Source organism: Patagioenas fasciata, chromosome 3 (genome assembly GCF_037038585.1).
Source record: "Patagioenas fasciata isolate bPatFas1 chromosome 3, bPatFas1.hap1, whole genome shotgun sequence".
Classification (NCBI taxonomy): Eukaryota; Metazoa; Chordata; class Aves; order Columbiformes; family Columbidae; genus Patagioenas; species Patagioenas fasciata.
In genome coordinates, this window is record NC_092522.1 from 56,017,021 (window position 1) to 56,044,706 (window position 27,686).

General features: G+C 37.2%; 1 protein-coding gene across 5 annotated transcripts in view; it reads left to right on the forward strand.

Moving 5' to 3' along the window:
• UTRN (utrophin) overlaps positions 1 to 27,686 on the forward strand; it is a 370,439-nt gene that overhangs the window by 286,027 nt on the left and 56,726 nt on the right. For all 5 annotated transcript variants that reach the window (XM_065835372.2, XM_065835371.2, XM_065835373.2 and 2 more), the window contains 6 exons: positions 5,002 to 5,270; positions 7,627 to 7,773; positions 9,271 to 9,349; positions 14,364 to 14,424; positions 25,579 to 25,640; positions 26,646 to 26,720. In XM_065835372.2, coding sequence (XP_065691444.2) covers positions 5,002 to 5,270; positions 7,627 to 7,773; positions 9,271 to 9,349; positions 14,364 to 14,424; positions 25,579 to 25,640; positions 26,646 to 26,720 — 693 coding nt within the window. The remainder of the gene's footprint in view (positions 1 to 5,001; positions 5,271 to 7,626; positions 7,774 to 9,270; positions 9,350 to 14,363; positions 14,425 to 25,578; positions 25,641 to 26,645; positions 26,721 to 27,686) is intronic.

Here is a 27,686-nt window from a genome sequence, read left to right on the forward strand (position 1 = left end):
TTTCCCTATTCATTCATTATATAATTATATTTCTCTGGTCTGAAGAACTTTCAGTTTTGATAGAAGAAAGCCTAAATGGGCTGAGATGAAAATCAGCATGCTTTTCTTTGTTTTAGCTAAATATGCTATAGATATTTGATAAGAAGAAAATGGTGACATACTGGGTTATGATTACGTGGTCGGGTGTTTGGAGTCTGACTAATTGCTACATTTCCACATTAACCAGTTGCCACTTATTCTTTGAAATTCCTGTTGCTGTACCATGAGAACTAAGTTTTCTGTCCAGCTTGTTAGAAACTCTTAGAATGCTTTTGCTGGAGTGATGTTAAAGACTTCATCAGGCAACGATAGCATTGCTTTTTATTCTGCTGCTTAGGAGTCGGACATGTGCCATTGAGTCTGTTCAAATGCTCTGAAAGTGTTCATAGTGATTGCAGTGCTCTGCCACCCATTGATTTTTGCTGCAAAGGTTGAATGAACCAAGCAAGAGACAATGTTTGAGAGGGAGGGGAGATGACGTCATCTCCAATTCTAGTGTATTTTACTAAGCATATAACGAAAGTGAAAGGAAATTAATGTAAACGTGCAAGATGGAAAGAGAGATCTAGTTCGGGTCCACATGGTGAGAATAAAGCAAAGTTGCTTAAAATCAAAATTGCTAGAGCCAGGAATAGTTTGAGAGATCTAAAGCAAATTATTAAGCAAGAAGGATTTTCTTTGCTGGTAGCTTTCCTGGGTAAGTATTCTCCATATACGTAAGCATGTAAGGAAGCTATATGCTGTGAAGTTTAGGTGCCAAAGTTTTCCTTCCATTGCACTCTGCCTCTGCTAGAGACACAGAAAAGCTGTTGGTGCTTTCATTGCTTTGTTAATGACGAAACTTGCTTATTAATATCAAGTTTTTTTCCACTACAGCATCAGACCTTTTATTTTCTTTCCTTCCTCTTCCTTTTTCTTTTATACTTTTTTCCCCACTGCCCTTTCTCCCTGACTGCAAGGTCAGTTAATATCTTTCTTCTCTGGTAAGCAGATGGTCTGGTGAATATAGACTTTTCTCACTTTCTGAGCAGCTGCTGACTGTGTAGCATTTTTTCACAGCAAAAAGGAATTCTGTCTTTCAGAGTGTCTAACAACAAACTGGTGAGAGTGAAAATTTTCTTCTCTGAGTTTGGAATTCCTAAGACTTTTTTTTTTTTTGAGATTTACAATTCTGTGCTCTGCAACCAGTATCTTGGAGAATGTGTTATCTGCTTGAAAAAAGTAATGTGTTGGTCATTAATAAGTTAGGTAAACATGTAGTTATACAAGATGTATTTTCTCTTAAATTAATAGATGCTGAATGGCTTTCTAGCTCATAAAAATGTGTGTTTTGCTTTCTTTCCCTAGTTAATCTCTACTTAGGGCAAGTTTACAAACCCTTCCAAGGCTTCTGTAAAAGAAAGAAGTCTTGCAATGAATTAATAGCTGTTAAATAAACTATGCGGCAGATACATCTGCACAGCAACATTTATTTGACAAATGGTCTTAAAAGTTTTTTTGATTTTCAGTTCTGTTGGGATACTTGTATCACTCCAGTCAATCTGAATTTTTTTCCCCTCCCAAAATACGCAACTAGTCTGTCATGTGTAAAGATGCCTTGTTTTAGCTGGACAAGTCAGGCTGTTGTTCTCTTCTGTTCCCATTTATTGCTACAGCCACTTTTTTCCATATTGCTTCTCCTGGAGTGAGACACACTCATCAAATCCATTGTGTCATTACAGTTATAGACAGCCAAGATTTTCAGCTCTTAGCTTTCAGCATGTTCCTTGTCAAGTGACTCAGCATTTTAAATTATCTACCAATAATCTAGTTTAGAACTGTCAAGCCCTTCCAACTTTCTACTCTTTTATGCAGAATTGGTAGGGTTTGGCTCTGATAACAGGTAAAGGATGATGCAAGCCCATGATGTTGGAGAAAAATAGCAGATTGCAGCTTTGCATATATATATAACTTAGTCCAGTTTCTTGGTATAAGGTCCCCTATATTTACATGTTCAAGATGCCAACAAAAGCAACTTTGTCCACTTGGTCTGCAATTTTCTGTCCCCTTCAAGTGAAGTTCCATATTCCTTTTCCTTGTGTAAATTGTTACAACTCTAGGTGCTTCCTTAATCGTCATTTAAAGTCCTGCAGCTTTTATTCCTAAGGCTTGGTAGCCCTCAACCTATAGTTGTATCAAAGTCTCTGAAGTGTATCCTGTGATACTAAACTCTGCCACCAGGTGCAGCTTTCCTGCATGCTGCAATTTAGCTTGCCTTTTTGTCACTGAACTGTAGTAGATTCTCATTCATTCACTAATGGTATATTATCATTCTTAATGGTGAATAATTCCAAAATTACTCTCATTGACAACTTCTTTGATGTCTTTACGTAAGCAATTTGTACCTGTTGGTTTTTTGTTTAAAACAACAGTTTTTATCTCAAAGAATTGGTGGTTGTTTTTTTGTTTGTTTTGGGTTTCTTTCTGTTTGTTGCTTTGGTTTTTTGTTTTTTTTTTTTTTTTTTTTTTTTTTTTTTTTTGCTTAGAGCTTCAGCTTTATTGCTTTTACTTTTTTGTAAAATCTGTTGGAAAGCTTGGAGTAGAGATCATCCCAGAACCATGGTGTCCTGTGATGTTGTTCATTCTACTGTGAGTTGCTGGAATTCCAGAGAAAAGGTGCAATTTATCACAGCCTGTCTTTGGTCTTCATCTTTATTCTGGTCTGTCAGTATTGCAAATTGTGGGTTACTGCCACGTCTCTATATCCCAGAGCTTCATACATATCCCTTCACATTGCAGGTTTTTGTCACACCTGTTCCTTCCCAAATTCCTCTTCTCAAATACCCTCTTGCTGTTGCAGTGCTCCGAAGTCTGGCTAGCTTCTGCCTTTGCAGGCAGAGTGCACATGAGTGGTGCTCTCATGTGACAGCTTATGACACCCGACAAGTCACTGAAATATTTTGCCAAGCTCAAAATTTCTTTTGTGTCCTTCAGCTCTGCTCTTTCTTCGAATAGGTGTCTGTTTTTTAGAAGAGCTTTTCTAATTCTAGAAGTTAAACATGCTGCTTTGCAACCTGCAGCCTAGGTATTTCTCTCCCTTTGATGTTGGCTTTCGATTGTCCTTGTCTCCTATTCTCATCTGGTTGCTAGTGGTGATACTTTTTTCTCCTCATTGCTCCATTGCAACTTGCTTTGTGCTTTTGGGCAATGTTTGGTCATTTGGCAACATCCTCCACCCTTGCACCACCAATTAAAATGCAAAACATGTGCACTGAGGGTTGTTGTGTATTCGTTTGTTTGTTTTTCAGATGGAGCCTGGATTGTGTTGCTGAATACTTTTCTAATATTTGTAGTCGAGCATGTATCAAGACTGATAAGGCCTAGCAAGATTTAAAAAAACTTAAAATAAATATTTGTAATTCATTGGCAGAAACTCTGTTTTTAACCCAAACAACTTCCTGTTACTTTTACATCTGGGAAAAACATGCCTGCTTTTCTTATCTACAAATGAAATATATGTTTATGATTTACTTTTTATTAATTATTTGCAGTGTGCCTTTCTGTATTCGGTGCTATGGAACAATAGCTGCATCACCAGAGGCATAGTAAGAGAACTTTTCCAACAACCATCCATTGAGCCTCAGAAAAGCAAAAAGCTTCCTCCTCCCCCATTTTTTTTTTTGTGCGTTTCCCCCTCATCTTCCTCCCCTAAGTGAGCAGTTTCCAGCTTAGTCAGTTGTAATGTTCCATTTTAGCTTCTGACTGTCTCCATCTGGTTCAGTCTCACCAAGCTAGATAGAACCAATTTTGAAGATATAGTGATTTCAAATTGAGTCCATCTTTTCGAAATACCCTGTACTATTGTTCATTATTGATCTGCAGTTCTTGCACGAGAACACTGCAAGCTATGAACATGACTTTCATCAAGACAGTATATAGACCCCTTAACTGGATTGCAGAAATCATCTCTTCTTTCTACATGAAAAGTTCCACAGGTTCCCTACTGCAGTTTCCATGAAGAATGAACCTTTCTTTCCTCCCCCTGTGCCTCCAAAAATGAATCAACCATAAGCTGCATTTACTTTGCCCATATCATAATACATGGAAGTCCGGAATAGTTTCCTGTCTTCTCATCAAGCTGTATTTTGTCATCAGGAGTGATTAAGGTTTATTTCAGTTATGGCAAGGTGGACTTTCTTCAACCTTGTACCTACTGCAATAAATTATCACTTGACTCTGGACTAGCAGGATTACCATGAGCCAACACTGTGGCCAGGAAGGCCAATGGCATCCTGGGGTGTATTAGAAGGGGGGTGGTTAGTAGAATGAGAGAGATTCTTCTTCCCCTCTACTCTGCCCTGGTGAGGCTGCACCTGGAATATTGTGTCCAGTTCTGGGCCCCTCAGTTCAAGGACAGGGAACTGCTGGAGAGAGTCCAGCACAGGGCAACAAAGATGATTAAGGGAGTGGAGCATCTCCCTTATGAGGAAAGGCTGAGAGAGCTGGGTCTCTTTAGCTTGGAGAAGAGGAGACTGAGGGGTGACCTTATTAATGTTTACAAATATATAAAGGGTGAGTGTCACAAGGATGGAGCCAGGCTCTTCTAGGTGACAACCAACAGTAGGACAAGGGGTAATGGGTTCAAACTGGAACACAAGAGGTTCCACTTAAATTTGGGAAGAAACTTCTTCTCAGTGAGGGTAACAGAACACTGGAACAGACTGCCCAGGGAGGTTGTGGAGTCTCCTACTCTGGAGACATTCAAAACCCACCTGGACACCTTCCTATGTAACCTCATCTAAGTGTTCCTGCTCTGGCAGGGGATTGGACTAGATGATCTTTTGAGGTCCCTTCCAATCCCTAATATTCTGTGATTCTGTGACTTACTGATTGTCTTGAGTGTACATGTCAGGAGCACCACCTGTTTAACTAGACATGAATAAGTGAAAAAATAAACAGTGTAACTGTTGTTTCCCTCTGCAGAATTGACCCCTGAGGAGAAAGCCATGAAGATTGCCAAAGCTATGCGTAAACAGTCATCAGAGGTAAAAGAGAAATGGGAGAACCTAAACACCAGTGCCAGTATCTGGCAGAAACAAGTGGACAAAGCATTAGAAAAACTGAAAGACTTGCAGTGTGCCATGGATGACCTTGATGCTGACTTGAAGGAGGCTGAAAACGTGAGGAATAGCTGGAAACCTGTGGGAGACTTGCTCATAGATTCATTACCAGATCACATCGAGAAAACTACAGTAAGTGTGGAACTCCTGGGAAATATTTAGCCTGAAATTCAGGCCCCTCCATTCTACTACTTCTAATCACATGAGATACTAATATATATATACATTGTATACTTAAATTCTCATGTACAGTTTACAGTGCTCTTGAAAGTCTAGATCCGAGGTCTCAAAGAAAGTTCGAAACTGTGCCACATTCACTGTGTCACCTATGATTGCGTAGGCACATGTGATCAGCAAGATACTGATATGTATGGAACATAACACTCATTAAATGAAAAAAAATCTGTCCTGGGATTTAAATATTCCCCTCCTAGAAATACTGTCTAACCCATAGTTAGTGCATAGGTGTGTCTGGAGCTTTGTCCAGGCACTGGAGTATGAGTGAACTGAGTCAGCCATCATCCTGGCAGTTGACAGTAGGCTCCCCTCCTTTTCATAGTGATGAGCTGTCAGATGTGTTTGACCATCATGTATAACTTTCTTCTCAGAAAAATATTTTTAGTTCTTTCAGTCATGCATAAGTATATACATAGTTTCAATTTATGTTCCTTAACTTTGACAAACTTCACACATATATTGACTATTTAAGCTGGTATGAGTGAAAATTTGTATTAACTTTTAATTTAGCCTGGCTTCTCTTTATGATTATTTCAAAGAGAACACATGCTACTGTACAATGTTCTCATGGCCATATCAGTTCTTGCAGGTGGGGTTCCAGGCCAGCCATGCAGAGCTCAGTACCCCAAGGCATGGTTGCTCATGATGGGTAGTAGTTGTTTCCTGCTTAGCTACATTGGTTGTGTGGGGACCCAGTAATGCAGAATTCCCCAAAGAAGGCATTACCTTCTGATAACTAACATTGTCCAAGGAAGTTGACTGGAGACAGCCCAATGCCTGGGGTAGTGCCTGAATGTTGGGGATTCCAGGAAAACATGTGGCTATGCAAATGTACATAGAGGAAATTGTTGTTTCAGGCAAATTTAGTAGTTATCACCAAGCTTCTGTTTCACACACACAACTTTTCAGTTTTTAAGCTCAAGAATTAATATGGCAAAACATTAGGGGACCCTGGGATCATGTACCTGACCATCCATGTCTTCAGCATGGGATGGATGCTGGTGTTAGAAGCATGAAGGACCACAGGCTGCAACCAGTTTCCTCAAACACTCTATGTGTACGCAGCCTGTGAGCTGCCTTATTTCATATGTATCAATGTAAGCATCCTCATTGTCCAAATTTTGTTGTTACTTGCATGTTTAATGGAAACAAAATCTTCAAAACAAAAGCATCAAAGCTGATTTATATCCAGACTGCTATTGATAGGAGAACAGTAATGCATCTATTCCTGACTCTCTTACATTTTAATATAGATTCTAAAGCAAGCACTAAGATGTTGGTGCTGAATAACTCTCTTCTCATGTTTGGAAATTATCTTGTCAGATCTTGATGACTTTTTCTGTAAAGAAGAATAAAGCAAATTCATTTAGGTTTTCATGGTTATGGCAAAAATGATACATCTGTTGGTGTACTAGGGGTTTGCCGGCTGCCCAGAAGCCAAATACTTCATTCTTGCCAGTAGGTGCTTTCTGTTTCTGGGCCTGATGATAGAGGTTTTGAAGGGAGGTAAGTGATTGAAATGTCAAAGAAAATATTTTTTTTCCAGTTGTTTTTTGGCTTGTTTTGTCATGTTTAATCAAGCCATTTATAGGACTGAACAATTAACTGCTCACAGCAAGAAAGACATTTGATGCATCTTTTTAGCTGTAAGTAAAACTTGTAACAATTTCGTCTTAACACCGTATTAAGTTCTGTTTGATTCAATAAACCTTTTTCTTCTTTTTAATCATTGTAATAGTTCTACTCTGCAGTTCTAATCAGGTAAAATGTCGTACTCCTTTTCCTTAAAAGATACATTCCTTCATGCTTTGCTAATTCAGTAATAGTTTCTAAATTGAATTTTTGTCAGCTGCTTAATACTGGAAAACTGTTGTTACTGAACACATTTTTTTTCTTAAGAGTGCTTGACAGACTCTGTACTGCTAGAGCTCCTGTTAGAGCATTGCACATCTCTTTTTGGAAAGAAAAGCTCTAAAGCCCTGTGGCACCACTAAAAACCTTACTTAAATTGTTTTAGGCGTGCAATTTGAGTACGGACATTTGAGTAAATTTCATATTGTTTTTCTCTAAAGATGGATATGAAGGAGTTAAGAATATTGAATTGAGTGAACTTTCTTTGCTGGAGAGCCAAGTTGTGCACAGTTGTGTAGTATAAGCTGCCACATTGGGCAAGTCAGCACCACGTTGTTTTATGGCTTTTATACTGCTCAGGTATCCGTTGGGCGTAAATGTACACTTCTTACTTTTTTAGGCATTTAGAGAAGAAATTGCCCCCATCAACTTGAAAGTTAAAACAGTGAATGATTTGTCCAGCCAATTGTCTCCACTTGACCTGTATCCGTCATTAAAGATGTCTCGTCAACTGGATGATCTTAATATGCGGTGGAAACTTTTACAGGTATCCTTCTGAATGTGCACAGTGGGGGGGTGGAGAATGCTTCTCACTCTCTTCTGTTCTCTTAAATGATGCGTTATTACCATTTGTTCATTATTTCTGTCCTTAAGGTGTTCATTTAGTGGTACCAAAGCAACAAAGGGAGCTGTCTTTCCTTCTGTGTGTTGACCAAAAGCTTTTCCTTTCAAGCTGTCACAGCAGTTTACCCTCTCAGGAGACTGCATCAGTCTCTGGAGACTAGTGGGAACTATTGCTACATGTCTTTTTGTATGTCTCATAGCAGTATTTTTACTGCATAAATCATTGTTACTGAAAACTGGTGTACACATTTCTGTTGTCTTTCCAGCTCCTGTGAAAGTTGTTTTGTTTTAGTTTTGACTATTTAGTTTCTGCAGGGAATTTCACTTAAAGTATTAGCAGAGCTATAACAAGATGTGAGCAGTAGCACATTTAGCATTATAAAACAGAAGATGGTATGCTGTGAGATTCATATTGCTTAGTTACAATTATTGTGCTTAAATTGTCTGAGAAAGATAAATCAATGTGCCTGATAACAGTTCAAACTCATGCACAGTTTCATAGTGTATGGTTTAATTAAGTTTCTTGCATCAGTTTAAGTTCATTTATCTGTTCTTGCGCTTCCTTATTCTTTTTTTTGGGGTAGGAAATACTTATTGTGAGTCAGCTGATATTTATTTCTTTACATGGTTTCTAACGGTTATATTAAGTGTCGGAAAGAATTGGGGAAAGGATGGAAGATATGTTGCCTCTATAGCTGAGAGTAGCGAATTTTCAAAACCTGGGCATCATCTTCTGGCCTAGTAGTTTTGAATCAGTCGCCCCTGAGAGGCAAAACTATGAATGTGTCATATCAGTCTTTACCTTTCCTAATGTAATTTGGTAGTGAGGTGGTTTTATTGGTTTGTTTTTGCAGATGTGTCTTCTCAAATTGAGTTAACTAACCACTTAGCAGGCAAACTGCTGTTGTGTGTACTGGTGGAGTTTCAGGTCATGTCAGCTGATGCCAGTGAAGTGGTATTTTCCAAAATGGTTCCATTCTGGAAAGGCAGCTGTGAGATCAAAATACAATCAGAGACCTCCTGACTGTGCAAATTTGAACAATGAAAGGGTTGGGAGGAGGTCAGAAACTTCAGCAGTTGGCTATAGTCACTATGAAACTACAGGATGTTTCAAGAAGATGGACCCAATTTCGAAGATGAAGTGATTTCAAATTGAGTCCATCTCTTTGAAATACCCTGTGCTATTGTTCATTATTGATCTGCAGTTCTTGCACAAGAACACTGCAAGATATGAACATGACTTTCACCAAGTAAATGAAAGAAAAAAGTAGCCATGGTTAGCTGGATGTCAAACAAGAACTATGACACCATTTGAATTTCTTTAACTAAAAATTTATGTAAACAAGTGTGTTTATTATCATGGTCCTGGTGTTACAAACTAAATGCAATGTAAATTTTGTGCACATGTGTTTATGTGTAGGTGTCTGTAGAGGATCGCCTTAAACAGTTACAGGAGGCACACCGAGATTTTGGGCCTGCATCACAGCACTTTCTTTCCAGTAAGTTCTTTGAATTAATAGATGCATGAGGGATATGATGGCTTTCTCAAAAACTGACTGTTCTGTACTCCACGTTTTTCTTTGGCCTGAGGAAGTTCCTCTTCCGTGTTGTTATCTACTTCCCTGGTTTTGTGGAGTTATTTCATCTTTAGAACTCCACTGACATTCTCACTGGTGTGCTTCCCTTGGGGATCACTGCAATACATTTCTGAGCTATGGCTGTGCCCCTGGTTGCTGTATTCTTTGTCCTTAGTTGGCTGCAAAGGCTGATGTGTCACTGTTCCAGAATCTTTGTGTTCATGACCACATTTTCTCATTTCCTCAAAATCTTTGCATTCTTGACATCTCATTCCCTCAAAATCTTTGTGTTTATAACCTCACCTTCTCGTCTCCTGCTTACCTCTTTCCTCAGTTTCCTTCTGCTTCCACTCTTGCTGGGAAGATACAAAGGAAGAGCTATGTCAAACATTCCTGAAACATCAAGTAAAAGGGTGGGGAAAACAAACCTGCATCACTTCCTCTTGAGACCCATCTTTACGTCTTTTTCCGTTTAGTGAAAGTTTTAGAGACGTAAGCCTGTGACCTCCCACATACTAAGAGGGCAAAAGCAGATGGTTTTGCTTCCTTGTTTTCATTTGACCTATATGTTACAGACAGACAAGTTTTGATATCAAGATCCATGTTGATTTTCTGATGTTCCAGCCTATCTGCCATCAATAGAGCTCATGACTCAAAGTGTTAACCTCTCTAGTTTTTAATGGAGGGCTTCAACAATAAAGATTAAAGTATTGCAAGAGCTGAGAAGTGAACATAAAAATGAGCAGCTTTGTCCCAGAGATTCTTAAGTGCTGAATATCACTGTATAGCTAAACAACCAATATAATTTAAAAAAATAAATAGAACTTTATTTCTTCTGGAGTTACATGACAACCATGTTCTTATTTTAAATTGACATTAGTTTTTCAGTAAACATCACAGTAAAAAAGATGCTGCGTGTTTAAAATATTTAATCTGTTATGCAAAATAACAGTTACTGGAACCACTTTGTCCTTTTTTTTAAATTGAGAGAACAAACAAACAACTTTAAAAGTATGTAGTATGTGATCCTTTTTTTTTTTTTTTTATCCCATTTAAAATACCGTATAGTGTTGCCACAGTGGTTTTGTAGCCCTTCCAGTCTCAAACTTGGAACCTTGACCTGGACAATACACCTATGTAATAGTTTGCTAAAAAGAATATAGATAGTGGTACCTTTGGCACTGTTGAAAAATGCCAGATTTGCTGTTTGGGGGAGTAGTGAGTCTAGTCTGTGTAATTAAAATAGGCTAGTAAGCAACATAGAGAAGGTGCAGTTTACCCTACTCTTGCTTGTTTGAAAAGTTCCCAACTTCACTCCTGTGTCACTGTTAAGGTTGCTCATTTCTCCTACCTGGACCCATGTGAATGTTAAACAAATAAAAAAAAAACAAACAAAAACCCAAAACTAAAACTCACCAGTAGCTGGTTCTGTTTGCCTTGACCCGGATCATTTCCTTGATTTGGATTACAGCATGCCACAGCAAATAATTACATTCACAAGATTGAGTGAGTGATGAACTGGCTTTGTTGCTGGAAAAAACAGTCATAGAATTGTGTCCACAGAGGCTACGTAGTGTCTTATCAGCATGCCTCAGCCTTGTTTAGGGCATCTTCTCCTGGCTTAAGGGGACACTTGGTTTATATTACATACAGAAGTCAAGAAGGGAAAGTTTCAAGAATGCATGTTGGTAGATACTGCAAAGAGCTATAGCTGAAAACCACAGTCCTGGAAAACCAAATAATACGCAGTTATCAATTTAAATAATTTGTTTAAAACAACTTCCTTTCCCACACAAACTACAGCTAAAACTTCTTTAAAAAATCTGGTTTAAGAACTTGAACTAGACAGAGTTACAGAACTTAATACTTGCAACTTTATATATAAAGCCTGTTAAATGAAAGTCAGGGACAGTTACTTCAAAAGGAAAGTAATAAAAAAATCATTAAATCTGGAAAAATGAAGGTTTCACCCTGACAGGTTGAAATAGTACGTATTCTAAATCAAATTTTTCAAACCTTTTTAGCAGCCATAAATGACTTCTAACTATGAGGATCAAGTAGAGCGGTAGCCTGAATAAAATAACTTCAGACTCCTAAAACTGATGTGATATATATGTCTCATGTGAATCTTTATCGCCAAAGTTCCACTTCTGAATAAGAGGACAGGTTTTTATCTGTGTTTATTTGAGAGCATCTATTTTAAAATTATCTGACCTATTACTCTTCCTCCAAATTGTAGTATGAGACCATATCTTACTGTGACAGCATTTTCAGCTGACTAGCTCCAAATTATCATTTAATCAGTAATTTCTCATAAGAAAACACCTGTTTCTACTTGTTAATCAGATAGAATCACAGAATGGCCCATGTTGGAAGGGACCTCAAAAGACCATCTGGTTTCATGGGAAAGGGAGCCTAGATGAGATTATCTAGCACCTTGATTCCAGAGCCCTTAATCCAGTGATTTCACCTCTGCAGTGGCTTGTAATGTATCTCTACTAAGAAGACACAGTGCAGCATGTAATGCTGCCATTGGAGTTCTTACATGGGTTCATCCAGACCTTTGCTACGAAAGTGCTTCAGAATATTTTTGAAGACTAGTGAACAATATGACATCGGCCTATCCTAAAATGTCCTGCACCAGAAGGCTGAGGTAAAGCAGTATCAGGAGGCCACTACAGTCTATGATTCCTCTCTTTTCTGAGCTGTTTCATTCCCTTCTGTCAGTATTAAGCAGAATTTGATGACTCTTTCTTTCAGTGCTTTTTCTCCTCCTTACAAGTTACTGATCAGTACATTTTACACATCCCTAATAAGGATAAAGATGAAAAATCCTTATAACCCATTATTTTTTGCAAAAATATTGGTTTGCTGTCTCCTGCTTTTGGAAACAATAACTTGTTTTTTTTTTTTTCTATAATTAATCTGTTTTCTAAGGCCCAAGATCCACTCCTCTTTGTTGTTTCTTGTATGTTTTCTTAGAAGGATCCATGAACATCCATGGACCACTGACTCCACATGTTCCCTAACAAATAGCCATGGTTTGCAAGTGGCTTGCTCAAAACATCTCTGAGTGGTGTCCAGTCTTACTAATATCTGCAGGCCTGCTAGTGAGTGCCAGAATTCATAACTACTGTTTTCAGTTTTCACTGAGACACTGATTTTAAAAGACAGAATAGACATTTCATTTTGCAGAGTTTCTTGCATCAGAGAGCAGGAAAAATTTTTAGAAAGATTTTTCCTAAACAAATACAATATGACTTTGTCCATAATAATTAACAATTTAATTTGTTAGGTTGCTTAGTCCATATCTGTGTTAGTGTAGAATATCTGCATAGGGCAGAAATAGTACCTAAGCAAACAGTGGCCACATTTTTCTTCTTAGTTAACTGACAAAACTAGTGTAGTAGGACCAGAGCTACCATACGTGCCAAATTGCAACACCAAAGCATGAAACTCTAAAGCTGATGGCTGCTTTTGCCTATCTGGTTGATTTTTTTTTTTTCTCTCTCTGTTTTTCTCTCTCCTCCAACTCCTCCAATTTTCTCTTTTTTTTTTTTTTCAGTGAATAATGTGGTTTACTTGGTTCCTGTAGGATCCCAAATATTCTTCCTAGTTAATTTGTCTTTCAGTACGTGAATGTTTCTTAAATGATAAGCTGTGAAATTTTGTGTGGTCCAGGAAGAGGTCACAGCCATGAAATGGGTCAGGGAACAGGCAGCTGAGATTAGGGCGAGACCTGTTTCTCTCTGCAGCAACCTCAGCCTGTGGGGCTCACACGGCCTGTAGGTCTTCACTGCAGCAAAGATAGATTTTAGGGGAAAAAGAGTTAATTACTTTCAAATGGATTATTTTTTTTTTTTTCCAAAGAGGGATGTGCTCTAAAGTGGACCATGCTTCCAAAAAGTTACATTAATTGAGAGTTTAGTTACGTGAAATCCAATGTGGATCAAAAGTGTGTCTCATTTTACCAGGTTTTTAAACAGGGCTCCTATCCAAGTACTAACTAAGCACCCAAAAGTGGGCACTGTCTTGAAAGTGTTGCAAGGATCAATTATTCCTTACCTGGTCTCTGCTTCTACAGTGAATCTAGTGAAGTGAGTTTCTTCTATGATAAACTCCTAAAGAACCAGGTACTAGTCTGGTAGTTTCTGGTGGGACGTGCACGTACCTAAAGTTCTTCAGTAAAGAGCTCCTTTTAAGTTGTACACTGGCAGTCCTGTTGGCCTGAGCAGTTTTTCCCCTTTTATCTCTCAAGATCTTCAGATAAGCAGAGTTGTGTCATGTGTGACTTCACGCCTTTTGCAATTCCATGCATAGAAGGCTTCTTGATGTTATTGATGATATCTGTTGGTGTATCAGACTTGGCATAAATACTGCAGAGACTACTGCTGTTCAGAGGTTTTAATGCCTTTCTTGTTGATTACACAGTGTTCATCCAAATTAATTTGAGTTGCAAATAGGAGCTAAGGGTTGTAACTCATAATTATAAGGTTGATATTTCTCCTTTTGTTCTGCTGTAGAGTATTAATTGTAGTCATAGAAGTGTTTATTTTCAAAACTTAAACTGATAATAATTCTATGGAGGTAGGAAAACCAGTGTCTGCATTTTCCCTGGATGGATAGCTTGCTTGCTCAGAATTTATCATCCTTCTTTGAAATAGAATCACCACATTGGTTTTATTTCCAGCTCGGCACCAAAAAGATGCCTAGAGTCATCTTGATAGATTGCTGTAGTTTTCTCCAGCTGATTTTCTAATTACTGGAAGTTGTCTGGAAAATTTTAATTGTTTCCATTCAATTTAACTGTTTTAATTATAACAAAAAAAAAAAAATAGTTTTCTTTTGTTTTGTTTGTGGTTTTTGTTGTTATTGGTTGGTTGGTTTTTTTTTGGACAGGTGCTTACTAATCATTACCTTCTCTTCCTTTCCTCAGCCTCAGTACAGTTTCCATGGCAAAGATCTGTTTCACATAACAAAGTGCCCTATTATATCAAGTAAGTTTACCTTGTTTCTTTTTTCCTTAAGCATAACAGAGACTCTTATCACTATAACCTGGCAGAAAAACACAAAGTAGTAACTAGAAGAATTTCTAGTTATCAAGAATTTCTCCACATACTATTATGCTGCATATACTATATATTTTCATGTTTATTGCTTTACATACTGTATAATTTAGAGATACAAAAAAGAGATCTGTGACAAACCCTACCTAAAAACCCTACTCAAACCGATAGGAAGCAGCAGAGATGCTCCAGTGTAACACTGTGTCGGTATTGAAGCTAGACTTGTTCTTACGTCTGTGGCTCATCCAGAGCATAAACTATAGATTGAAGGGAAAAAAGCTGAATACATAATGTATTTAAAAATTCAAAGTATATAACCTATAGCAGAACAGTGGTGACTAATATCTCTAGAACCCATTCATCACTTTCTGCAAAATTCCTTCAGAAATAGACATGCATTGATTGTCTTTCTGTCATTTTCTTTAGGGAGGTTTTTAGTGCTTGATGGTAACATAAATGTAAAATTAACATAAATATTGACCAAAAAAAATGCAAATACCTTGGTTACTAGGAGGAATGATTGAGATATTTATTTTGAAAATGTTAAGAAATATGTAGTCATGGAGGTATGGAGACTTTTAAGTATTCTACTCAGAGCAATCTTTAACTTGGATTTTCTTATTCTATCAGCATTTATTTATGTACTGTTTGCCAGTACTTTAAAGTTCAAGATTACAGCTTTAAGAGAAGGATAGCTTTTTGCCAGAAAGGTGCAGTGTATAGTAAGCCAAATACAGAATAGTTCATTATGGACTGAAGAAAATATGTGTTAAAATGTTATTAGTTTGAATTTGAAAAAAAATAGTTATTAGTGCATAGGATGACTATGAATTTGACCTGCAGGTTATTCATTCTCAAAGAACATCAGTGATGACATTTTATTATTTCATTTTGCTCTATTGTCAATCTGAGGGCCGCCTTTGTGCTTCGAACAGTTTATGAGTGATTGAGAACTTTGAATAGCACGTAATGTTGAATCTATGTTGATGACACCTGTTGTCGTCATTCTTGAGGTGTGACAGCTGTTTTTAAACTGTGATATTAATTTTTTTTAAGGGCTCTGGGTAGGTAACTAGAAAAAGGAAAAATCTGCTGTGAAATTCCTTGAATTCTCTATAAAAGCATTTGCACCTCTGCTGAAAAGTTTTGCAGGAGGCAGCAGAAAGCTGTGACATGCTGGAGGAGAGAGGATTCTCCTGCAGCCTTGAGTGGGAGAGGAGAGGGCAGAGGCTGGTTGTGGGAGCACACTGACTGTCCAGATTCAACAACAGTACAATTAAAATGTTCATACCTACAGTGGTAATTAAAAAAAAAAAAAAAAAAAAAAGAAAAGCTGAAGTATCAAACTACAGAGAGCAAGAGGAAAACTACCCTGAAACAGTCTTCTTTTTTTCTGAATATGTTCTTAGTGGATGTTGAAAGATGGGAATTCATGTTCCTGCTCTACCTGGTCTGAGCTGGTAGCTGATGTTGAGAGTGTTCACCAGGTGCGAGTTGGCCTGTTGGAGGGGACTGTGGAGCTCCCAAATACATTCAGTGTTGGAGGATAGATGTAGGATAGATAGTTCTACCATCACAACAGGTAGACAAAGATTAAAGCTTCTGGTCTGTGCTGAGCAAAGCAAACATTTTTTTTTACTTGAAAATTTCATATGCATATCACTTTTTTTCATACATCAAAATACTTTTTTTTTTTTTTTTGAGTTTCTGGACATCTCTGTTGCCCCACCTCAGCCCAAACTCTGTTTTCGAGGATTTTTTTTTTATCATAACTAGTTCAGAAGAAAGTCAGTCTTTCCAGTGTGCACACTAGGTGCAATCCTTCAAGCACACAGCTTGCTGGCAAAATGTCCACTGATATCGTCCACTGCCTTGGAGCTCAATTGGGGAATGAAGCCAGTCAAGGCTGAGAAAGAGACCCTGGCATCTCTTAGAAATTGTTTTAATGGTCTTGAGCAAGATATTTGATAAAGGAACAGGAGTGTGCAGCTCAAGTCCTCTGAGGATCGAGGTCTTCATAGAAGCAGAGACCTTTTTACTTTGATGATAGCTTTAATGAAGTCAATAGAGTTAACTACTGGATCTGAAAGAAGGTGAGTTTCAGAAGCTCCGCAGTCTGACAAGCAGACTGAGCCTGGCAGTTTCCTTCATTTCTTACTGCTTACACGTCTTAAACTTCAGTGTTGTCAGCGGCGTTTAAATAAAGCACAGTGGAAAATACAGGAGGAAAGAGCAGATTTTGAACTTCATTTGCTTTGGATCAGGCTGGAGAGTACTCTTAAGGTTTAAATATTCCTTGAAATCTTTGTTAATTCTCTAATTTCAGATACAGTTTAAAGAAGAGAAGAAAATTATGCTGACACAAAAACTTGTTTGATTTGAGTGATTAAATGAGCTTTTGTAATACAATTCAAGAGAACAGTCAACAGGATTTAATGGTGGCTGTTTATATAAAGAAAGTCTGGGAAAGAGGCAAAGATTAACTTAATTTTCTTAGTATTTTGTTTAATTGTACTAATATCATTGAGCAAAGCACCTTTGATGTAAAAGACAACACAAGAAGAAGGAACAGTTATGATGAGTCTCTGTAACTCTGTGATTCGAGAGCAATTACATTTACTGTTTTTACAGCAGGACTTGTATGTTCAGAGAGGAAGTTGAAGGTACTAGTTGTTCATTTTATGGGATAAAGAAGATATACAGGAGAATACAAGTATGATTCAGTAATTGGTGGCTAAAAAATAAGAATTTAAAATTAATTTAGAGAGGGAAATAAAAGCTAATTGAAATCAGGCTACTTTAATTCTGAATAAGAACATACACTGTTCTTAGACAACCGTAAATTTATACCTTTACTTCATTTTAATTGCTTTATGTAAGTGTCCTTGAATGAGAAATGTAAAATATTTAGAAATGACATAGCTGTAGAAGATGATGTAGTTGTACCTCTGTTAGGATTAGTATTTTAAAAATAATATTGCACTCTTCACCATTTTATTACACATGGAGAATGAGAATGGAGTTAAAAAAAAAAAATAGGGAACTGCAGCCGAGAGGACACAAGGGAGCACTTTAGATAGCAATGAATCTCTAAGGAAAATGTCAAAATGGTGCAAGACATCTGTATCTTCAGCTGAACAGCATTTATTCGGTTTGTTTCCTGATGCCAGAGGGAACTTGTGCTTACATGCACAGAAAGAAGTGTCTCGCAGAAAGATGTCCTTAGTGTGCCAGCACACTGTGGTGGCTTTGGAGGGTAGTTTGTTCTTCCCACCCTATCTTTTAATAGCTGGCATGTCCACCCTTTCTGGGGTCGTAATGCAAGCATGTGAAAGACTAAAAAGCCAGTGTACAAACTCCTCTGCCCTGTAAGTTGAGACAGAGACAGTCTGGGTTTGGACCATTTTGGAAAGGAGTGTCTATTCTCCTTGGCTGGAAGAAGGATTTATAACTCATTGAGCCCAGGTTTATCAAGGTGTGTGCTCCCTACACTGTGACAGATATTTGGTTGAACTGAACCTACGTACATGATTTAGCCTGTTTCTTTTCTAGTCTTGAACTGTCTTACTATGTAAACCATATTTGCCAAATACCTTTTCTTCTGTCGATGTGATTTTATTTAGTCCTTTTTGCCTTTTGTTTGATTTTTTTTTAATGAAAATGGATAGAATTTATTTTTTATTGTTTCTATAGTCTGAGTCTTCTCTGTTGCAGTAGAATTCAAAGAAAACCTGAATCTGTGAAATCTCAGTGCTGCTTTAAAAAAAAAATAAAAAAAAGCTTAGTCCTTCATATTTTTTAAAAGAGAATGAGACTAATGAGGCCTATGCAGGTGATACAGCACAGCTGGCACAGTATTTACTAATGCACTTTTGGTATTGAAAGCATGAAGTTTGGTCAAAAGGTTTGGCAAAGTTGCCATTGAGTACATATTTTGTAGATTGGTTTGCGAAGGATGTTTGTTTAGAGTTTTCTACTACTGTTCACTTTTAACTGTTTGAATCACACAAATAACACATGCTTGGCCTCTATAACTGAAAATGAAGAAAGAGAAGCCTGTATTACATAGCACTTAAGAGAAACTGAAGAATAAAGGAGACCACATGTATGATAGCTAAACATCTTTGAGGAGTGCATGATGAACTGAAAGGAATGTGTGGAAAACTTAATTACCCTGACACTTCTCACTGTTGTTCTTTTAACTGTGATGTAAGTGTTCTTTAGCTGTGTACCTTTCAATGCTATAAATTATTAGAGATTTGTACTGTGCAGAGAAACAAAAGGGTAATACAGAAAGGATCACTGTGAGTTTAATCTCATGCAGGGCATTACATAGGGAGAGCAATTTCTTGGTGCAATCATTAAATTGATCAATATCAAACTCTGTAGTCACCCCAGATACTTTTCTGTAGTCCTGCAAAGAGGCTGGCATCACCATCTTAAAAATCCCGTTTTATCACCTCCTATATCATGTTCAGCTTTATGGTGAATGGGAATATAGAATGCTTTCTGGTTCTCCATATTTTTCAAGACTGTTCATGAAACCTCTTCTTAGTTTATGCCTGTACAGTGGAGAGGGGGAGAACTGAGAAACCTAATATTTTTTCTTAATCTAGTTATATCCATATTCCCATTCTTAGAAGTATCAAGAAATATTTCTTTTAGAAGTGAAAACAAATCATAATTTGCAGAAAGAGATACTACAGATTTCAGTTTTTGAGAGTTTCTTCAGCGACCAGTTCCTTTGCTGTTCCTCGTGTTCTAATAAAGAAATGTGGTAGTACATTTTCTCTGGAGGGGTTTCAAAGTATCTGCATATAAATTGCTCCACCAACCCCTAATATACATTAGCTTTGTCATGCATTATGCCAATTTTTTTTCACTACCAAACCGTGTTTTCTAATGGGCTTTAAAACAAAACTCAACAACAACAAAAAAATTAAGAACAACAAACAACAAAACCAATCAACAACAACAAAACCCACCCAAAACAGATGGTATCTAGATAAACCACTGTGACATATTTATAAAGTGGGGATGTTATTATGCCATTTCAAATCTGGCCGTACTGCTTCAGCATCTGCTTTTGTGGTGTTTGCCAGCAGTTTTCAACACAGATATAAGCCTCGTCCATGCTAAGAAATAATAAAAACCCCACAAACCTGTCTCTAGTTTTATTTTTTGCAGGCAGAAAGTTTAAAAAATATATATATTTTCACAACTTCATGGGCAACTTGAAACACCTTACAACTTATACCATTCATTTCAACAGGACTGTTATCTTATTTCTAGACATCAAAAGTTAAATGACATTCTAACTGTTCTTCAGCTCTTTATTTACAACCAGGAAGTGTTTGTAACAAAGATTATCTTTGCCAATTATAATTAGAAAGCTGCCCGAAAACGTAATAGGTAAGAAGCAGATTGTAAGGGTAAATGTTTGTCATTTAAGCTTTAGAGAACCTCATTAACATGTAGGTTTTTAAATTTGGAGTATTTTATGGTTATAATATTTATTTTTAGTTAGTGAAATTTGCACAAATGCACTTAGACTTTTTAAATTACACTGTTTTGTCATATAATCTATTCATGGATATATGTTTTGCTGCATGGATCATATTGTGTCAGCAAGTTTTGGCAGAAGAGACCTGGGAGACCCTTTTGATACCAATCAAAAAAACAAAAAACAAAAAATTGAAAGAATCCTCTTGTAGCTAAGTCAGTGAAACGCTTTTAATTCTTCCCTAACTGATCCACGTGGGAACATGTAACTTGTTCATATGACTTGTGTTCCTGTCCTGTAGACCAGATAATTTCTGTCATGGCAGAAATCCTTTCTTACGCCACACACAGTGCAAAATGAAATCTTGGATCTTCAGCTCCTGTAGATTTTGAAAAGTTGTTTCTATCTAGTGCCATCTACATGCAAGATGAATAATGAGCCCAACAGTTCACCTTCACCCAAAGTTAACTATTGCCTCAGTCTACAAGCAGTTCTTCCAGAAGCTAGTAGGTACTTGCAATAGAAGGTGCTCTTTGGTGTCAGTGTCACTGTGACCTAGGACAGAACTGCCACAGTAGTTGTAACAGAGCGGGAAGCCTCTCTAGATTTGTCTGCTCTTCGTTAAATGCTTGGTTTGAGTCTTTTCAGAAGTTCAGTGAAATGACTAAGTATGGTAAACTTCTAATGTATTTTCACAAGTTATCATGTATTCCCCCCCCGCCCCATCTAACTACAGCATAATTCCATATTTAGATTTCCATTAACTTCTCTGCAGGCTTAGTTTCCTGTCATTGGGAGTTACAGATTGTTTTCTACAGAAAAATACAGAAAATGGCATTTGTTCATTCTTAGCAGATAGAGTCTAGCGGGGCTGAGTTTTCTGAAGACTTCTTGTTGTCTCCCTATGGTAAAAGCAATCCATTCAATTCTACCCAATTGCCCTCTGGGACTTACCAGAAGTTGCAGCCTCCAGAGGAATCAAGTTGGAGCTCTCTTCGTAATGTAGTAAAATCATTTTGCCAGGAAATCTTCAGAGAATGACTGGAGCACTTCTGTGAGCAAAATGCATACAGCTTTAGATGTTTGCCTTCTTTTAGCAACTCTGGTAATTAGCAATTTCAAATTCTCTGGTCCTTTCCTCTAAGGGTGATGTCTTTCACATATGCATGTAAAATACACGCAAACAGGGTGTGTAATCTTTCATTTATCTATTTCCTTGTTCTTTTAGGTCTGATGTCTTGTATGTTGTTTGTGTTTACCAACCAAGGTATTGGAGAAGCAGGAGAATATCCAAATCCGCTTTTACTCTCTGGGCAATAACTGACAGGCACAGAATCACAGAATATTAGGGATTGGGAGGGACCTCTAAAGATCATCTAGTCCAATCCTTGTAACTACTGTAGTGTGTATTTAGAATAGATTGCTATGACACAAACTGGCATCAAAAGGAGCTGCAAGATCCCAGTCAGAAAGATCTCCTTCATTTCATCAAGTCTGTCTCATCTGTTACAGACCATCCAGTGCTATAAAGTTTCTAAGCACATTTCTCAGTGCTTGGCTGCTTGTGTTAGTCTTGCATCAACAACATGAAAGCTACTGTAGCTGCAGCAAAGAGAGATCTTATTTCAAAGAGCTGCTTTACAAACCAAATCACCAGTAAACACTTTGTCTTGCATGCCTCCTGTTTGGAAGCCCTGATAAAATGACTCCTTTCTCCAACACTTTTATTTGTAGCACAGGGAGGTTATCTGCACGCACATTTTTTCTTCCTGTGAAATTTGTGTTCACGTAAAAGTCCCTACATATTATGAAATTGTTATCAAACAAAATTTTACATTAAATAATGTCACTGTTGAGACTAATGCCTTCCCTCTCCCCAGTTTTTTATAGTTCTTTTAAAATTTACAGTCACATTTTTTTTCATCTCTGTCCACTGTAGTCTGGCTTTCGTGTTTTCTGCCTTGAAAGTAAAACCTATCTATGGAATATATTCGGTGGTGGTAGCAGCACTGATTTCTTGCTAGGTTTTAGGGATGAGGCTGACAAAATCACTTTCACCTTGTGCAGTCATTTAGCAGCTGTCAGGTAGTACAGACTTTTGGATAATTATGGACAAGCTTGAAAGAATGGATTCTCTCTTGTCTTTTTTCTGTTCTACCAGATGATGTTCATGAGGCCTTCTTTCTGGCATAATCCTAGTGGCAGGTAACTACCGCATGTGGTGTACGAAAGAACTGAGTGATAAGTTTTAAAAACCCATCAGTCTATAACAGTCTTGCACAAATGTGTTTCTCTTTCAAATGAAAATAGAAACATCAAAATATTTTCTGTTCATCATTTCATTAGGTGTGTGTTTCATGTTCTGTGGTTTTTTGTAAAGATAAAATTTAGCTCTTCAAGTATTTACTACATTAAATAGAGAAATAAGAGGATAGTGCAGGATACAGAGATTTTTGCATATCTCCTTCTACTTCATGTTAAGCACACACAAAATAGAAGAAGAAAATACCATTTTTGGGTGGTATGTTGTCCTGGTTAAAGTAGGTCTAAGTCTTTCAGAAAACTGCTAGTGATGCTATGTACTTAAGGCATACAATTTCAAAAATGAAACTGTTGTTTGTTCTTTAATCTTGGAAACCTGATTTAAGGAAAAAGCTTGATTGGTAATATCAGCTCTTACTCATTGCAAATGGGTTTATAAAAAACTTAGAAGCTGGAATTGCAATTAAATCTGCCCGTATTCTAATTAAGCATTACAGATATGTACTGGAGTATATCAGTATATTTCTGGAGGGGGAATAAAGCAAGGATTTATCCTTTTATCCTTTTTTTTTTTTTTTAATGAAACCTATGTGACTTAGCAAAATTTCACAATTTGCTGCATGAAGAATTTCAAATCAGTTTTTGCTATCTATCCACTGTTTTTTGTGTAGAGAGGCATTGGCTGTCAATAAACCTTTGTACTTCTGCAGCACTTCCCAGGTGAGATCTTTGCAACACCCCACAAGTAGGCTACAGATTTCTTCATGGAAATGTATTTTTTAATATCAGAAGATGGCGAACTTGGAAACAAAGTCCATGATTCAGCAAAGTTTTTACCATTACAGCGAATTTTAACATGATAGTTTTTTCTAAGGCTGTAAATAGGATTTCACTCAGCTAAATTGCATGTTGTTTATGTGCGGTGTTTGCATTAATGTTTTAGCATTTAAAACAGAGTGAAATGTATTTTTATACATACATATATTTAAAATTTCTGTCACAGTACTGCCACCTACCTTTACTTTTAACACAGAAGTTCAAAGGTGTTTTAGTTAAGAGTCTTTTCTCAGAGAATCCTAAGAAATCCTTTTCACTCATGATGTTATGGGCCCCTTTTTTCTTTTTTTTTTTGGTTGGTTGGTTTTTTGGTGGTTTTTTTTTTTTTTTTTTCCATTTGTGGTTTGTGTGGGGTTTTTTCATTGTTGGTTTTGTTGTGTTTTTCTTGATTTTCAGAGTTAAGATGAAGCAATTTCCTTAAAACAAGCTTTATTAAACTGATAACACATTGGATCCATTTATGTGGGCAGTTGCAATAGATTTTGTCAACAGAAATCAATCCTAAGTGGTCAACATGATAATCGTGGTATCCAGCTTAACACAGTAGTGCAGATATTGGGCAGCTTCAGGACTAGTTTTGAGGTTGTTTAATAAGCTGATCAGTATGAGTAATCATACTATATTTTCTGCTCCTTTTTACTGATGCTGTGTATGTTCTTTGTAATATACTATAGGGTGTCTTTACAGCAGGGTTTTTGAGAATGCTGGACAGTCAATTGCTTATACCTTGGCACAGTGCGAAACTCAGATACGTAATTATTCGTTGTCATTGGCTTCAGGATTTATTGGTGTACCCCTTCCAGCGAAATAATTGTCAAGCTACTTGATTTTGAAATTACTTTTTCTGGACAATGACAAGCATAGTTCCATCTTAGAAGTGTTTTTCTAGAAACTGCAAAAACACTGATTTAGATACTGGTATGCCTTGGCTTGGGAGTTTAGCCTATCACAACCCTGACCACCTCATTCAGAATTTGAAACACAAACATAATTCACATGATATCATGACAACACAATGAAATAAAGTTTTCAGTTCAGGAAAAATGTGCTCAAATGTAAAGATGTGCTTCAGTATTTTGAATTGTATTAGGTTTGCTTATAGTATTTCAGAGTAAATCAAGGTCTTACAGAAGATGGTGTTTTGACTGCATGTTGCATCTATCTTTAAATGTAATTGTGTGCAGAGCTTTTCTCTTAGCTGTCTCCTAGGGAATAATCACAAAGAGGGAAAGGAGAATTTATACCTACTGTAGTAATAGGATGTATTTTACCTTCCGTGAAAAACACCTCACAAAGTTTTGATAGTGCCAGATTTGCCAGATAGTGCATTTGTAAATGAGACCCATGGCAGAGAGTTACGCCTAATGACAGAGAGAAGCTGACTGTGGAGACCTAGACCAGACTCAGAGATGACAAGGTCACACTGGTGAAATGGGGATTGTAGCCCCCGTGCAGAGACCCAATATATCCACTTTTCACTACTGTAATGAAAAGACTGGCCATCAGCATGCACTTTGTTTGGAACCTGCCTCACCTTTGTGATACCTATCCTGTCACTGTAGCTCTTTGGAGCAGGGACCTTCTATCTCATGTTTTTGCTTCACTTAGGATAAAAGGGTTCATTCTTAGTTGGTTTCTCAACTGAAAAAAAGTAAAATTGATGATGATAAATTATTGTGCACCCACTGAGGTACACCAAGTAAAGATACAGTCCACTACATTTAAGGGCATTGTACCATTTAAAGTCATTATTTACAAACAAGTATACTTGTACATGGGAGAAAAAAAAAAAGTGTGCACATTTTTTTTTAAATAGAAACAAATGTGAAATAAGTTGTATTCTCTGTTCATTATTGTTAGATTTGCTGACCTAGCATAATTTCATTTTCATTATTAACCTTTAAAGGGAGTGCTGTGATCTTTTCAACACAACTTCTCTAATTTTCTAAAAAATCTCACTTAAAGGTAAATACTTTATGAGACAAGAATGTGCAATCATTCCAGCAATTAATATTCAGAAATACAAGTAAAATGTGGCTTGTAGAATGGAATTGGATATTTCAGTAGACCTGATATAATACTCATTTTGACCCCTTTGGCTGCATACCTGATACCTTGGTGAATTGAAACAGCAGTGTTAACAGCGTTAAGTGATGCTGCCTGTTGAATCTCTGTTCTGTGAGCACTAGTGTAGAGCACACCCCCTCAATGAAGACACATATTGATTTGGTGTGTGAAGAATGATCAGGTTTTCCATTCACACTTAGAATCAAAAGTAAATATTGTTAAATATGGGGGGGCTGTTGTCTCTTTAACTTTGTGATTTAAAAGATCAGGGAGCTGAGTGGCATAGATCATGCATTTTAAAGAGCTGAGGGATTTCTTTCCATTTAAACACAGAAAACCAGAATATGTTTGGGGTTTTTTTGTTCTTTGGAAGTATGTGCATTGCCTGGAACTCTGATTGCCTCATTCCTTTGTAGTCATGAGACACAGACAACCTGTTGGGATCATCCTAAAATGACTGATCTCTTCCAGTCCTTAGGTGAGTGCATTTCTTAAAATAAACTATGATGTGATGTTCATTCCATGTGTAAAATCTGCATTTGTATGCTGACTGCATCTGAGTTGCCATGCACTGTGTGTAACAGAGCACCTCCCACATTGCAATGAGACACATTTTGCGTGAAACCTACTGCCTTGATCACATCGTGTGTGTTGCCTTTCAGTGATATTATTTCTGAACAGTGTGCTTTCACTCTATGTTTTATAGCAGTATCTTGTTTATTTCTTTTAAAACCAAAAGGGTTGTCCAATGATGCAGGCTGTCTGTATGGTTAAAGCAGGCTGCCTGTCTGCAGGGAATGAATTTTTGTAGCAAATCATTGAAGCTATGCTTTCAGTAAAGGCTAGACCATCTTATAGTAGAACCAGTTCAACATGCCCTGCTAACATCTACATATACTGTGAAATCTCTCTTTCAAAGGAATGAAAGGGTAAAATACTGTTACATGAGGAAAAACATCACTATACCAAACAGTTTCTACAATATAGCTTATGTCTATCTGACAGTCCTTTTCAAAACATTGTTCACAAAGTCATGGCATAGAAATTATGACTCAAAAAGCCATTTTTTCTCTGTTACTGTGACCTTTGCTGCCTTCAGTTTCCTCTGTGTTGTCTGATGGAGTAGTAAATTATTGGAGAAACATAATCTACTTGAGCACTTGTCTGGAAACTACTTAACACTGCAAAATATGCATGTAAAACTCTCTTATAAGTATATCTATTACATGTGCTGAGACAGTCTGAGGATTTCTGCTGTGCCAGTCTCTGAAAGCCCTAGATTGTCAGAGTCAGGAGATTTTCCCTTCAGGTGGGTTGGACTGAGATCTCAACTTCTTAGTTGGTTTATTTGTTCTGATATATCCTGTTAATTCGTTGCAGAGAAGGGATATCAGACTTCTTCCAAAATGTGAAAATGTATATGTAAAGGAAACTTAAGGACTCTGTTTCAAAGGTGACTCACGTTTCTGTTCTGCTCTTTCAGCTGACCTGAACAATGTACGCTTCTCTGCCTACCGTACGGCCATCAAAATCCGAAGACTGCAGAAAGCACTGTGCTGTGAGTTTGCCTTGGAGGCAAATTGTTTCTCTACAGTACCTGGGGAAGGGAGGGTCAGCTTAAGTCTAACAACATTCACGTTTAACAAGGGACCAGAGACATACTGGACAGGTTGTCAGAGAACAAAATGGTAGGAAAAGTTGCCAAGAGTAAGGTGTCATTATTGCAAATAAATAAATACAATTAGTGAAAAAAGGGGTGCGGCAGGTATGCCCACTAAGGAGAATTGTTAGAAATATATAGATATTGAATCTCTTGACTAGTGCATACTGTTCCTGATACAAAACAGTGTGAAACGATGTGAGCTAAAATCCTGAAGTTTGACATAAGCTCAGGTATTTTGTTACATTTTAGAGGGTTCTATTCCATTTCTTCTTAGTGTTTACTGCTGCTAGATTTAACTTTGAAAATATTCCTCCCTGTCAGAGAGAATACCTTGCTCTGTGATGTCCAGTTAAAGAGGAGTTCAGGTTGCTCAAATTATGAGAGGAAAGGATACAGATCCGTATTTTGCCTATAGATAATTGATATTGCTGTACATTTTAATCACTGAAAGTTGCTAGGACAAAACAAACTATGATTATTAGCAATAATAATACGTGTATATATATATATATATATATTCAGGGTGTAGGGAAGGCTCTTATATTTAGAAAGAAAATACAAATGCATTTAATACGCACATTGGATATTCTTCCCAGACCTGTGTTGGCATTTGTCCCTGTTTTTAAGCAATCTAATAATTCAGCCACAGTCCACTCTGAAGAGAACACAGATTTTGTCAGCAGGAAAGGATAGGTGTCTACTGAGTAGGCTCAGCTGTCTAAACTACTTCATTTCCAAAGTTCACATTTGTATCTCCAATTTTTTTCTTCTATATTTGCCAGGTATTTAAACAAGCATTTCATATTGTAACACAATTACGGTTTCAGCAGCAAGTTGCATGACTACTGTGTTCCAAGTTTT